The sequence below is a fragment of the Haliaeetus leucocephalus genome, unplaced genomic scaffold (genome assembly GCF_000737465.1).
Source record: "Haliaeetus leucocephalus isolate CR32 unplaced genomic scaffold, Haliaeetus_leucocephalus-4.0 Scaffold101, whole genome shotgun sequence".
Taxonomy (NCBI): domain Eukaryota; kingdom Metazoa; phylum Chordata; class Aves; order Accipitriformes; family Accipitridae; genus Haliaeetus; species Haliaeetus leucocephalus.
Window position 1 is genome coordinate 294,320 of NW_010972537.1, and position 14,554 is coordinate 308,873.

The 14,554-nt window shown below is 40.5% G+C and overlaps 1 protein-coding gene across 4 annotated transcripts in view; it reads left to right on the plus strand.

The window, feature by feature from the left end:
- Nucleotides 1-1,177: 1,177 nt before the first annotated feature.
- POLR3B (polymerase (RNA) III (DNA directed) polypeptide B) overlaps nucleotides 1,178-14,554 on the plus strand; it is an 81,322-nt gene continuing 67,945 nt past the window's right edge. For all 4 annotated transcript variants that reach the window (XR_775493.1, XR_775494.1, XR_775495.1 and 1 more), the window contains exons 1-9: nucleotides 1,178-1,273; nucleotides 2,598-2,630; nucleotides 5,082-5,138; nucleotides 5,223-5,287; nucleotides 5,783-5,858; nucleotides 9,100-9,200; nucleotides 10,718-10,809; nucleotides 12,002-12,119; nucleotides 13,135-13,243. Coding sequence is in view for 1 of the 4 variants with exons in the window: in XM_010585351.1 (XP_010583653.1) it covers nucleotides 1,202-1,273; nucleotides 2,598-2,630; nucleotides 5,082-5,138; nucleotides 5,223-5,287; nucleotides 5,783-5,858; nucleotides 9,100-9,200; nucleotides 10,718-10,809; nucleotides 12,002-12,119; nucleotides 13,135-13,243 (723 nt within the window). In the remaining 3 variants the exon portion in view is untranslated. The remainder of the gene's footprint in view (nucleotides 1,274-2,597; nucleotides 2,631-5,081; nucleotides 5,139-5,222; nucleotides 5,288-5,782; nucleotides 5,859-9,099; nucleotides 9,201-10,717; nucleotides 10,810-12,001; nucleotides 12,120-13,134; nucleotides 13,244-14,554) is intronic.

Consider the following 14,554-nt stretch of genomic DNA (forward strand, 5'->3'; position numbering starts at 1 on the left):
ATAGAGCTTAGGTTTCCTGTAAGTGACAGTAATAAAAAAAATGAACAAAGAACTTAACCAAACTCTAACAGGTGCTTGGTTTGGAAAGGTAAGAAGGAACTCTTAATCCTCTAACTCCCACTTTTAATTTATGATAGTTTTCTATTGTGGAAGTAATCATGATTTCCAATTACATACCAACTGCAGCTGATGGACCACATTGCAGGGTAGTGGGTCATCGGACTGAAATAGTTGCTTGGTGTGCATGTAGTTAGTTAGATGGAAGGCCATGTAGGATGTTCTAAGATTGCCATGTATTAAACAAACTCTCCAGGCTGACTGTCCGCTTTAGGCAGCAAACTGAATGGAAGTGGTCTGAAATGTTGCTACTGTCATGTTTAACATGGGCCTTTGTGTCCAGGATGTGTGGAGCCCAGAGCAAACTCTTTGAACTTTATTGATGCAGAATCTGAGCCAGAGCAGATGTATGTCCAAGTACTGTTTTCACACTCCGCTTTTAAAATGTACTTAGCAATTACGATATGTGACCTGGCAAAAATTTACTGCCACAGGAACGTGCAAAGATCACTAATGTTTAATCTTCAACTGGAGAAGATGAGTAGTCCTCTATTTGACTGAGATTTTGGTGTCTCTATAGCACTGACACTTAAAAGAAAAAAAAAAGAGTCAGTTTGTAGGTGATCCAGCTACAGCATTCAACACTAAGATCGGAAAAAGACAACAGTAATGCTAAAAGCTTATCCTCCGCGCTCCTTGGCGTGCTAAAAATTGTAAAAAAACCCAGTTTGTACCCTAATTGCTCCGCGCCCTCCTCTCTCACCCCCGCCTGCCTGCTGCCGGCGGTGGGGGGGCGGGTTATGGCTGCCGGGGCGGTTACCAGCTCAGGGATTCAGGGGGGAAACCCCCAAACGCAGGAAGGTATTAAAGACCCCTACGAGGAGGCAGGGCGTTGGGAGGGGGCGGTCTGGAGAGCCCGGCCGGGCAGGGAGAGGCCTGACCGGCCTTAGCAGAGCCCCCGGCCTCCGCCCCGTTGCCGTCTGTGTCTGTGTCTGTAGGGGGGTGCCTGTACTCACCCCCACCAGGGCTCCGTGGGCCCGGAACCTTTGGGCGCCGGGCCGGTGCGGCGGGAGGACGCGTTTAGCTGTTACACCGCAGGTCCCTCGCCCTCAGCCTCCCTTGCGGCTTCTCTGCCGGGCTGGTGATGGAGGCGCTGGCCACGGAGCTGGGGGCTCTGACTCCGGAGCAAGCGGCGGCTCCTGTGAACACGGTGGAGGTTAGCGGCGGGCGGGCGGGCGGGCGGCAGCGGGGGGCGACGGGCCCTCCCGGAGGGGAGCGGGGCTGGGGGGAGCTGAGGTGAGGTGGAAGGAGACCACCTCTCTCCGCGCATGCGCAGAGCGCCCCCACCTGCCTGCGCAGGTGGGCGCGGGGGGGTCTACGGCGCATGCGCGGCGCCTCTCGGCGGGGCGAGGCGGGTCTGTACCTCAGGGAGCTGAGCTCGCCCTCCTGAGGGGCGGCCGCCGTCCTCTGTGTTTGCCCGGCCTGTATCCTGCAAACACGGGCAAAGAGGTGTTTGTCCTCGGCGGCGGCTCCTTTAAAGGTTGCTAATTGCCTCGCGTGGGGAGAGGGAGGAGACGAAGGCCGTGCTTCAGGTCTCTTTGGCTGGACTGGGCTTTTTGTGTAGAAAGAGCGTGTCAGACATGGAGCCCGAGAGCCCCATGCTGTGCTTTGCCATGAATTCCTCTACGTGCTCCTGCACTGTGAGGGGCAACGTTACACCACAACTACAGCATTGCCATGTACTTCTAAATGCTGTGTCAAACTAAGACGATGAGCTGCTGATGCTCTGTGACTACCACAGTGTACTCTCTTCTGGATCTAGGTGATGCAGCCTCATTCTGCGCTGTCTGGTCCTCCTCGCCTTTGCCCTCCACCTGCATCTCTCATCCCAAATGTGGGGTGGGCTCCCCATGCCATGGGGGGAGAAGGTGGGGCTGATACAGGGTCATGTTCCCTGTGATCATCAAAGAATAGAAATGGGGAAAAGTTTGTAGGAACCTTGATATGCTTACACTTGTCAGTACTTTGTTTAGATAGTTTTGCTAATATTTGTAGGAGTTAGGGTACTGGTAGATTTTACAGAGACTCACGTCTGCAAGTGCTGCTCCCAGGACTGAGATTCTTGCATGTATTTTGTGAAGTAAAAGTTGTAGCAAGTCTTCCCTTGCTAAGAATATAACCTACAGTGTTAACAGGAAAAAAAAAAAGTTATCTGTACTTAAACAAGGACATGGTAGTAGGGAATTTTCTAAGAAATATGTATTCTCACATAAGTTGCTTTTAGAAAAGACAATGTCCCATTGTGTCCTGAGTAAATACGGCATAGTACGTATGGCTTACCAGGATGATGCAATTCATCTCCCTGTTTTGTTTCTACTCATCTAGGTTGGCTTTAGACAGTCTTTTTTTTTTTTTTAGCGGATCTGATTTTAAATAATGTTGCTGTCTAATAATTAAAAACAAACAAACAAAAAAGCTCAAGCATCTTAGATGTTTGGTCACTCTTTGGAAAGATATTTCAAACTGTTTTTTGTTTTCAGGAAAAATGGAGACTTCTTCCAGCATTTCTAAAGGTTAGTGTTATGCACTCATTTCATGGCATGAATACTTAGTCTCCTTTCTAACTTTACATTACCCTCTTCTAACTTTTGCTGTTTCCCAGAATACCTGTCCTCACCTTCTGTGTGGTTTTTGCGGGTTTGTTTTTTTTTTGTGGGGGGGGTTTTTTTTTAGTTCCATGCAATTATGGGTAAACTTGTTACACAGATTGGGTTCTTGGTTAATTTACAGATTAATTTGTGAAGACATTGTTTTAGAGGTCGGCATTTTTGTATGGCTGTTCTCAAGGAACAAAGTATATATGTAATGTTTCTAGATTATTTTACTGTTGTAGTGGCACTCAGAGACCATATTCATTGTCTTTATATAAGACGGTGGTGTTAGGTTTGTAGTTGTCTTTGTCATAGGAAGCATATAACCACAGATCTGAGTTCTGCAAAGGCTTAAATATATGTATAGCTTCCCTCGTGAAGTCAGATCTTGACTGAACTCAAAGATTACTAGTGTCTTAATTTCAGTGCTACTCATATAATCTTGTATTAGTTGAAGGCACAGTTCTATATAAAATGCCATTGGATGTAATAACAGGACTAGTTGGAACTGAGGAAGGAGAAAGGCAGTAATGAAATTTGTATCATAAAGGCGACAGGTAAAGTTTGTGATGTACATAGGTACCTTCAGGGAATTGCAGCCACCTTTGCACCCGTCGTCAGGCTTCAGAAATGTTGCCCACTTCAGCAAGGTTCTTTTCTGCCTCACTTTGTTAATTCCTTTCCTTCCCACTTTCAATATGTGCACTCCTCTCTTCGTTGCATCCTTGAGTGTTTGATCCTAGCAGGAAAACAAAGTTCAGAAGTCAGTTACAGATTGTGTACATGTTCACTTTGGTTGAGGACTGTGAAGATGCTTCAGGGCCCTAATGAATCCTGTTTCTGTGTCTCTCCTAGCAACCACATGAATTTCCATCATGAGCTTGAGCTAGTGATATTGTCTGAATTCTTGACACTGTGAAAAAGGGAGGGGTGCTGATTGTGCGGTGCAATTTACTGTGTGCTTTATGCCAAGTGTATCCATCCCGCATTATTTCCAGCTGGTGAACCCTTTACTCTAGGGCTGCTGATGGTGGTCTGGCCTTTCTGTTGCATGTTAGTTTATTTATGCCAACAGTGATACAGTTATACAAAGCTGATGTTGTGCATTACAGTTTCTATGGTGGAGTTTTCTTTCAATAAAGCTGTAGATATTGCCTCATAAAAAATGGAAAGAACTACCAGCCTGATTTCTAGACATTAATAAATCCATAATATTTTCTTGCCTATATCATATGACATGCAATGTTTTTGTAAATTAGGGAAACTCTTATCTAAAGAATTTTTCTCTGGAGTCATTCCTCCTTTGTCTTAACCCATGGAGGCTTCACTAAACAGCTGGATTTGTCATTCTAAGCTTCCCATTTCTTTCTAATAATTGCAGAATGAACTGTTGCCTATCATGTAAACTATATAAATGCATGTTTTCTGTATGAAGTTTTAAGTCTTGTAACGTGTTAGTTGTTACAGGATGTTTCAAAGCTTAAAGCCCTCTGTGAGCATGTAAGCATGTGTCTCGATATCAGCTAGCACTCCTTCCTTTTCAAGGCTGGATTTTGCACTGTAGTTAGGGTAGTTACACCTTTTATTTCTGCAAACACCAATCTATTAAGAAAATGAATGCTTCTTTTAGTATTTCTTCAAGCCATAATCTTTCTTTTTTTCTGTAATCCCAGATCATTTTACTTAGTATAATCTCCCTTCTTTTGATTGCTTTGGACACCTTAAACTCAAATCCTTAAAATGTACCATATCAATTCATTACCTGGGGGAACGGGGTACTGTTTATTCTGTGTGATATTACCCCAGGCATGTTCTCTCTCTTCCTGCCTACAAATCAAACTCAGATTTCTTATGAGTGTCCTGCCCTCCTGTGACTGTTTCCTTGCTTATTGACTTCTCTCTTTCACATCCCACTTCTGTTCTGTCTCCCCTGTCTCATTAGCCCTCCCTCTCATTCTTCTTTATGCCAGCTGCTCTTGTTAGGGTGCAAACAACTTCTTTCTCAAGTAGCACATGTAGTTAATTATACTATAAATGATTAAAATTATTTCAAAATAATGGCAAACTGATAAAATATTTTGACTTGCAATGGCCCTTGTTTGTTTATATGAATTTCAAAGTCTATTGGGTGTTTACTTTGTACAGTTACTGAATTACTTTTCTGACTCAGAGAACAATGATAGCTGTGGTGTAAACCTGGAAATGTACAGTGTAGAACCTGACCAATCATCCAGGCAGTTCTCGGAAGTTTGCCAACTGAAAGAATTTAGCACAGAACCAAAAGCACTTATAAATGCTTGTATCTTAATTTCTGCCTTGTGTGATTAATGTTATTGAACCTAATTTTATTTGCTGCATGCATGTATTTTCCAGGTGAAAGGACTTGTGAAGCAGCACATAGACTCATTCAACTATTTCATCAATGTAGAGGTATGCTTTCTTGGTGGGAAGAGAGTGGCTCTTAGTACTCAGAAAAGGCACATGATTCTATTTTTATTTTTTTTTTCCCTCCAGATAAAGAAAATCATGAAGGCCAATGAAAAAGTTACAAGTGATGCTGACCCAATGTGGTACTTGAAGTAAGCATGAAATGATTTCTATATCAGTAGTAGCATGTGTACTATCTCATGGGTTTGTTATTGGCTATAAAATAGCCAATGGCTGTGTAGGTATAAATCAAGAGAGTATTTTCCATGACTTATCTCTTATTTGGAGCATTGAAAGATGGGAAGATTTAAAGAATAATCATGTGAAGCAGACTTAATAGCCAGCTGTTAACAATAGCTTATGTTACCATTTTTCTGTAATTTAGTAATCTCAGATGAAAATGGGAATTTCTTTTTGTCTATTTGCAAAGGTAACTTGGGGTTTATTGCATGCACAGTTTAAATTTTAAATAACTAGAACACAGCTCAAATATACTGAGTTACTTTGGGAAGAATCATTGCTCACTATTAATCAACTTAAGTTCATCAAAGTAACTTCATTTTTCAGTATACGTAGAATTCTGCTTCCTTCAGGTCACCTGAAAAATATTTGGCTCATTACTCATTTTGGAACTGTTTGTTTTACAGGTACCTCAATATCTATGTGGGTACTCCAGATGTGGAAGAAAGCTTCAATGTGACACGACCTGTATCGCCTCATGAGGTATTAACGTTTGCATCTGTCTGATCTTGGGAACATCTTGGGTAGTAGCTGCATGTAACTTTATTTTGAGTACGTGCCTGCTGCATTAGGTGATGCAATGCATTTGACCATCACTGTATAAAGAAGTCTCAGAGATTTAAACATGATGTAATAAATATGACATTTTTTTCTTTTACTTTTTTCTGATGTGCGAATGGCTGTATTCAGTGTTTCATGGTAGCTGTATTTGAGTGGGTTTCCATGAAAGTAGTGAAAAGTACTTCTCTTGCTTAATCTTGTTGCTCTGCTTGTGACAGAGCTGAAGTCCTCACACTACAATGTAGTGTTCTTTGATGTTTTTATTAACTTCTTTTTAATATTAGTCCAGCTACTGTCTGCACCATAGGTCACTTCAGTCTCCCTTTCCCTTCCAGTCTTCTTTGGGAATGCATCTCTCATTTTTTGCTCACAGTTTTTAAGTCTGAGTCATAGAGCAAACATGAAAACTGTGAGCAGAAATGGATGGAAGTTGATAAAATAATAAGAAACTGCAAAAGAGCGTTAACCTTATGGGGAACATGTTTAACTTCTTTGCACTGCTGTAACCATGTAGGTTAACAAATGGATTGTGTAATTCTGGAATAAAGATGCATGTCGGAGAACAAATGCTGCTGTGACTGACATCAGAGTCTGTTGCTTTTGGCAGGGTATAGGGTAGATTCTGTACATATAAGAAAGCAATAAACTAAGGTAAGGTTTGGACCTTGCAGGATTGCTTCCAGGTATCTAAAGCCATTCACTTCCCTTCAGAGATTGGTCAGGAACGAAGTATTCCTCTCCTGCTGCTATGCTTTGAGATTTATACCGCTGCAACAGAAGTAATGACAACCTCTTTTTGGCCTCAGAATGGGAACTGAGCTTGAAACTTGCAACTTTTTTCCCCCATTTACCTACATATAGCCTGTTGTCAACCTAATAAATCAGTTCATCTATCAGACACTTTTTTCCTTGCTATATAGACTTGATACTTGGAAGTTGGATTGTGGGGGGGGGGGGGTGTTCATGTAGTGTACGTGGCACACTTTAGATTCTGTCACAAAACACATTCAGTGCTTTGGAGAAATTCTGTTTAAAAAGCCATCTAGTGGCTGCCTCTTGTGCATAGCCACGTTTTCTGTCTCCAGTGACCTGACTCAAATCTCATTTAACTCGATGGAAAGATTTTAAGTAAGGCCAGTAACTCAGCCATCAACAGTGCAATTAGATGTAATACAGGACAGTTCATGGATCTCACAAATGTGTAGCTAATGTTGAATCACTAGGTACAAATGTGCACAAAATGCAGTGGGAAGTATTTTCTATGTATGAATGAAATTGCATGCAAAAAATTGTTTGTAACTAACAACTCGTATCCAAGAGTGAAGGTATTAAAATGCTTGCTTACTGTATAATTTTAAAGTATATGAGCAGAAGAGGGCAAAATAAATGCTTCATAGAGCATATTGACCTTTAATTTAGAATAAACTATTCTTGCATCTCAGGTATATCCTCATTGATGCTTAATGCTAGTGCATCATTTCCTCTTTTTTTTTTTTTTCAGTGTGTTACACGTACATGAAGGCCACAGTTATTTTCTTGAATAGGATGCTGATCAGGTCAAACTAGGGGTGCAATTTAAAAAACAAAAAATACCAAACAAAACAAAGGAGATTGGATACTTATGAGTATGTCATTACATTTCTCTGTTAGAGGCTTCCCAAAGACACCTAAAATGATCAGATTTTCATAAGGGTCTTGAGTATTTTACCTATTTTCAATCAAATTTGGGAGTTGTTATATCCTTGGTTTCCTTGAAGATCAAGTTATGCCTGTCTTTGATCTCTAAGTGTCTAATGTAAGGAGAAGTTACATCAAAGAAGGCGATACAAAAATACAAATGCTGGAATATTACAGTATGTAATTCTGATTTTATATCTGTGTCTTGTGTGGACAAAGCACGCACAAAGAATCCCAAAGCCTTTTTTCCCCTAAGTAATAGTAATGAAGCTATCTAACTCTCCTTCTTATGCAGTCCTTATGGGAGTTTCATCAACTGTTCATACAGATGAATTTAAAGTAATTAGAATGAAATATTCTCAGTTACTTTTAAATTCAATGAAATTGCTGGGAGCATAATGGGACCTAGTTTCCTACAAGTCACAGCTTGAAAACTGCTGGTGCACATCGGTATTTTATTACTAGGGAAGTGGTTTACTTTTTAATGTGGAGAGAAGGAGCATACAGTTTGCAATGATTCTTGAGGCATATTTTTCCATACAATTGCATCTTCAATGCACAGCACAATCTTAACTGCCTTTTATTAATGCATAATCAATACACTGAAAGACTATAGAACCATAAATGTACAAGTCTGAATACTGATAATCCTGTAATCCTGGAGCTCAGAGGTATAGAATGCTCAGTGAGGTCACAAATGACCTGCTGTGAGTTGCTCAGTTGTATTCAGCAAACGCAGTAAACCTTGTCTTGCATGAAGATATGCAATACCTTAAGGGCTAGCAACAGAGTCATAGAGTGAGGCTGAGGAGAGCAGACCAGAAAGATTGGATTAGAAATGATTGAGCCTTGAGCTATATAATGTCCTATATATGTATATCCTGCTTCTCTTGCTATCTGAGGAATTTGCAAACCAATTCTGGGAATCTTTACAGGAGGGGATGCTGTAGTGAGGCTTCTGTAAGTCATCTTTAGAAACGGTACCACACAGTGAGATTTTCTCATTCTATTAATAAGGTAGCACAGTGTCTCTTTTACTCTTGTGTGTTTACCTTCTATCAAACTTCATATGACAGCACAACTCTTCAGCTGTTGAGAGTCTTCTTACAGAAAAGTCCCTGAGCTGAGCAGTGCTCTCGGAGCCTGTGGCATAGTATGGTCTTTGTGTCAGCTCTGCTGATTAGGCCTGTTTGTTTACTTGAACAATTTAGAAGTTATGTTCTGCAGTGCTGTCATCTGAAGACACAGATCCACTAGCTGCTTTTGAAACATCACAAGAATTTTATTTGGGTTTTTTTGTTTTGTTTTGTTTTAAACTGGAGACTCTGTCAAACATAGTTCAGGTACCATGAAGAGCTTGGTCAAGCTTCGCTTTGCTTGATTTCTTTGTGAGGACTTACAGGAGGCAGGGCAAACATGGGATGTTTTAAGAGAGACTCTTCAGTTTGTAAGCTAACATCTAACCACGTGACTGTTCTCCTTTTAGTGCCGCTTGAGAGACATGACTTATTCTGCCCCGATTACAGTGGACATTGAATATACACGAGGTAGCCAGAGGATCATACGCAATGCATTACCCATTGGCAGGTAAGATACTGTACGTTGAGCTTCTGGTATTAGTTTTTATTTGCTGCTTTGTTGGGAAGAGTTTTTACTGCAAAATAAACGTGGGCTAACCTTGCTTCCTTGTTAAAAGAAACAGTGAGCATGCAAATCTTGATGAACAGCTCTTCAGGATGGGATTGTTAGGTTCTGTTACAAGATTTCATTTTGCAAAAGCTTTTGGAAATCTGTCTCCTTCCAAAGGATGGATGATGTCTATGTTTGTATTGATACAAAACCAAAGAGGGAAATATATGAAAGAATACTGAATCTGCAAGTTGCATTATTGCAAAATGAAAATAATCATGTTTTCTTTGTAGCCAAATTACTCAGTCTTTCATACATAATATGTAGAGATGCATCTGTGGAAGGTGGATGGTAAAACCAGCAAAGCAAGCTTTAGTTCTTCTGTACAAGGTTAATCTCTCTTTTAAAATTGGTTTGGTTTAGAGCCAAGGCTGAGCTTTGTGGAGAAATGTGAGGATTTTTTTCTGATTTTGTTTTTCTAAAGGCTGTCAAATGACTTGAGGTTATTAGTATTGTGAAGGATATGTAATTTCTTAAAGAAAAAGTAGTGTGCCTTAGGGAGAAAAAGAAGCTCTTAGCCATACCAAAAAGGCAAAATACCTGGCAGTTCTAGAATTTATTGAAGGCAAAATTCCGTTTTAAAGGCAATAAAGATGTCTGTCTTTTGTAGACAAGGTTTCTTAAAGACCGACCCTGCGGGCTTTGAAGGTCGGTGTCTTACAGAGATTGTTTACTGTGTGACTGTGCGTCTTACCAAAGGTGGAATACTGGCAGGAAAGAGAAGATAGATACCTAAGGAGCTACCCTTCTTGTAGTGAAGTTTTAAGTTAGTATATAAAAAAAATATACTTTAACTCTGTTTTTAACTCCTAAGCATGGAAATTGTTTTTAATTTCTTGGAATACTTTTCCACCACTTCATGTTGCTTCACAAAATGCTTGCTGCAGGCTTCTGTACAAAGGCACCAGAGAAATCAGAGCTACTACTGGGGAAACTTCATACCTAGGTTATGCATTAGAGGCAGTATCTGTCTGCAGCCATAATGTGTGATTGCTCTGTGGGAAATCAGATCTGAACTAGCTTTTTCTAATTAAAACTGGTAACAGTGGATCCGCAATGGCATGTTCTTCAGTGCAGACTGTACTGGTTTTGGGGACCAGGAGTCTTTGTACTAGTAATCATTGGCCTTGGTGACAGTGCTTGTCATGGATGCCTGTAGTAGCTGCATAAAAATTAAATAGGAAGTCTTCAGTCTCTGCCGGTAGATGTCCATTTTCAGGTCTCTCTTTTCAAACTACATGTTCAATGAAATAAGGTGGGATTAAAGGAAAAAAGTGTTGTTCATAGCTTGAATGTATTCTAATTACCTTACACGTGTTTTCTCCAGTTTGTTCAGCATGGTTTTTGTTCTGAATTTGACTATTCATGTTTTTCTATCTGAATCTAAAGTAAAAGTGTGCCTGGTTTTCTTGCAGAATGCCTATAATGCTGCGTAGCTCCAATTGTGTTCTTACTGGGAAAACTCCAGCAGAATTTGCCAAACTTAATGAATGTCCTTTAGATCCAGGTACATTTGCATTCATGTTCTTTTTTCCCATCTGTGCTTTTAGTTTTAAATCTTTTTCAGCAAAGAAATACCCCATTGGTATGTTTCCTGCCACTGTGAATTCATTGTGGGAACTTCTCAAGTGTATGCTTGTAACCAAAAGAAATCAGCAGGCTTTTGAAAATAGTAAGAAATGGTTGACAGCATGGAATGTTGGTATTTGAAGGTGGAGTTTTCAACCACAAAAACAATACAACAAAATTTTGAAAAAGTTGAGAAGTGTATATAGCATTGTACAGTGATGTGTTATATGGGAACAGAGATGGAGTTTGTTCATGAAAATGAAGAGGTTCAGGGGAGACTGGAGTATAATGGTGTCCTCCAGAGCAGGCACACTCATTTGTTGCCTTTTGTAAAGCAAGAATAAAGTATTACATGATAATATTTGAAATGTAGAGAGGAGATGAAGGGTTATAACAGGCAACTTCTTTGGTTTTTATCTGCGGCCTTTGAAGCATGCACTGGACATGTGCTGTGCTTGCATGTGATGGCAAGATACAGTGACATGATGTGCTGTGCTGGAGAAACATTAATAGACAGCTACAATTTAAGAGAGGAATCTGTCATGGCTCGTGCAGATTCCTTGTATTGTCTTAGATACAGCAAGGGCATTAAAATAATTTTTTAAAAGTAATACAAAAGAAATTTCTCCTGGAGTGCTGGAGAGATCAAGTTGGTAGTTACAGAAGACTTACTCTCTTTATTTGATATGAAGCATCTGAAATGGCCAGTTCTTTTTTGATGTCCTTATGATACACTCTTCTGACAGGCAATATTTTTACCTAATTTGTAGAACTAACAATTCTGTAACATCTTTTAATAAGTATGGTTACCTTAAGGTTTGGGTTTTTTTACAGCTTTGCAGTTTTTGGTCTGCCTGTCCGAGTACTTCCCAAATAAAGTTTTAGAGCCCAGATACTATGTGTGAGCCTAGCAAAAGTTCTGTTTAGTCCAGTGGAACATTTTCATAGTTACCATTGGTTCCACACAGAGTTTGTTCTTTACTCTTTTAAGGGAGAATTTACTCTCCTGTTTTGTCCTTTGTGTACTTACTCTGTTTACTTTCTAATAATTTATATTCAAAGGCATATTGAAGGAGGTGAGTAAGGTGCAAGGGTACTGACATGCAAAATCTTTCTTTTCAATTGAATAGGTGGCTATTTCATTGTTAAAGGTGTAGAAAAAGTCATCCTTATTCAAGAGCAGTTATCCAAAAACAGAATCATTGTGGAAGCTGATAGAAAAGGCACAGTTGGCGCTTCTGTTACCAGGTAAGTGCCTGCAATTACATACAGGAGATAAAACCAAAGCTTTAAAAGTTCATTGTTGTAGTTGAAGTAGTCACATAGTTTTCTTCCTAGTACAGTTTAACAGGAAAAAACTAGACATTCAATGCCCCTCTCTTGCTACTGTCATTTTGTACACTAAAACATCAGTCCCAAAATCAGTTAGTATAGTATTCCCACAAAAATCAGTGGGAGTTACTCATACACTTCAGGATTCATCCCAGACTAGAAAAAGCAAGTTCTAATTTTTAACATAACAAAGTGCACTTCCTAATTGATGGTGTTTGGTCTCATTTTGCAGCAAGTAACATGGACATTACTGCAGTGGAAAATGGGTGTAACCTTTTGTCTGACTCTAAATCAAATTGGTGTAAAAGTTTTTAAAGGCAATTGAGAAGGAAACAAAAATCAAATATTTTTGTACAACACAATTTATTGAAAATGGCATGGTAGTCTAAATTTGGCCTTTTTGTTGGAGTTTTATTTACATTTTGTTTGCCTTTGGTTTTGTTTTTAAGCTGCATGCTGGTATAATACGGTGCTTGTCACTGTTCGGTGTGAGGGCTGTTTTTTAATTCTCCACAGGCCTCTCACATCTCTCCTAGCTCCTTTACTGTTCCACAGTAAGCATAGATGAGGCTAAACGTACAACACAAAGTACTGTTATTTCATTACTGTTGTTGCCACAGTACCTGTGCACAGTTTGACCTTGCTGGTTATATCCAAGTTGATGATAAAAGCATGCAAAGACGATTTTGAAAAGTACAGGCTTCTACTTGCTTAAGTCGAATATTGACCTTCCCCATCACAGGTCATAATACCCTCTTACCTTGGAGTTACAGGGTGATGTCTGGCTGTTTTAATGTAATTTTAAAAAGAGGTGAAAGTGGGATTAATTCAGCTGAAAGATTGCTCAAGCTTGGTAAGATTTATACAGAAGATTCTAGGAATGTCAGTGCAAACTTTCTGTTGGACATAATATATTTTTTTTTAACTTCAGTTCCACTCACGAGAAGAAGAGCAGAACAAATATGGTTGTGAAACAAGGAAGATTTTACCTCAGGCACAACACTCTGTCAGAAGATATTCCCATTGCTATCATATTTAAGGTAATACAACTGTTGGTTTGGAAAAAAAAAAAGCTGTGCTATAGCTCAAGAAGGAAGATTGGCGGCAGCTCTCAGAAGTTAGTATGTACAGAAGGACTTGGCAGGGCTTAGAGAATGCAAGGTTTTTTCTGCAGGGAAGTCATCCTTATTGTACAGCAAAAAGGAGAAAAAGTGCTGCATTTTTCTGCAAGGAGAGCATTGCTGCGGCAAGACAAATGCCTGCTACCCCCTTACTGTTTTGTAAGGTCCCTCTGCACTGCTGCCTGTGCTCCTGTTGCTACAGAAAGTCAGAAGGCTTTTGGTTTCTTTTGTTATGACCTATGTTGCAAACTTGTGTTAAGGGTCTTTGTTTCTCGTTTTGGTCCTCCTCACCTCCAACTTGTGGACTGCTGAGTAGCTCAACACCCTTTGTTTCAGATCCGGGGACATGACATAGCCGGGAGCTTGTTATACATGACTTCCAGTCATAACCATAAACAAAACCGATAGCCTTTGGGGAAGTCTTGCAATTCTTAGACATATTCTTAAATCCTTTAAGATTACTAGTGAGTTGCATTTCTTGGCAGTTCACTTGCTTCCCCTGTGAATGAGCTCGGCCTCAGTCAGAATACTTGAGAATCCCTGCCTGATTTAGGAGCACTCACCAGTATCTTCAGTGCAGTGAACATATGGACAGGCATCATAGCTTTGAAGCAATCTCCGGTGGAACTGATAAAGGGCTGTGAGAGGCATCAACCCTTGATTCTGGGCAAGAATTGGGGAGTATTTGCCCTGCCAGCTGAGCTGGTGACAGTGTCATGCCTTGGCTGTCATTGCCTGTGAAACTGCCAGAACTGCTTTCTTTCGCCCTCTGCTTCTCTCTTTCATTTTAATTCACTCAAGGGTGCATGTAGCTGAAGGCGTAACGATGATTACTCCCTTTGTGCCCAACAGGACTGGAAGCAGGCTGGTAGCCCATCTGTGTGTGGTATTGAACGCATTGGGCTACAGCCCGTTAAGGTGGGTGGACATGCACTGTCCGACCGTGCCTTAGGCTAGGACCTGTCCTCCCAACAGCTGGTAGCTCCTTCCAGTCCTGTAGGCTTCGCTGCTGCCTGTAGGTTTGCAGCCTGGTGCAGTGCATGTGCAGAAGGAAACTGGGCAGCGCTCTTGGAGGCACTGTTCACAGGGAAGGTGGCTTAGGGCACAAAAATGCCTCTGACTGGATCTAGCAACCAATAGAAGTAAATCCTATAGCTCCCCTTTGGTCTTCACTGTAATGGTTTACAGCTCGGAAGGTTTGGGGAACAGATAGTCAAGGAAATAAATTGC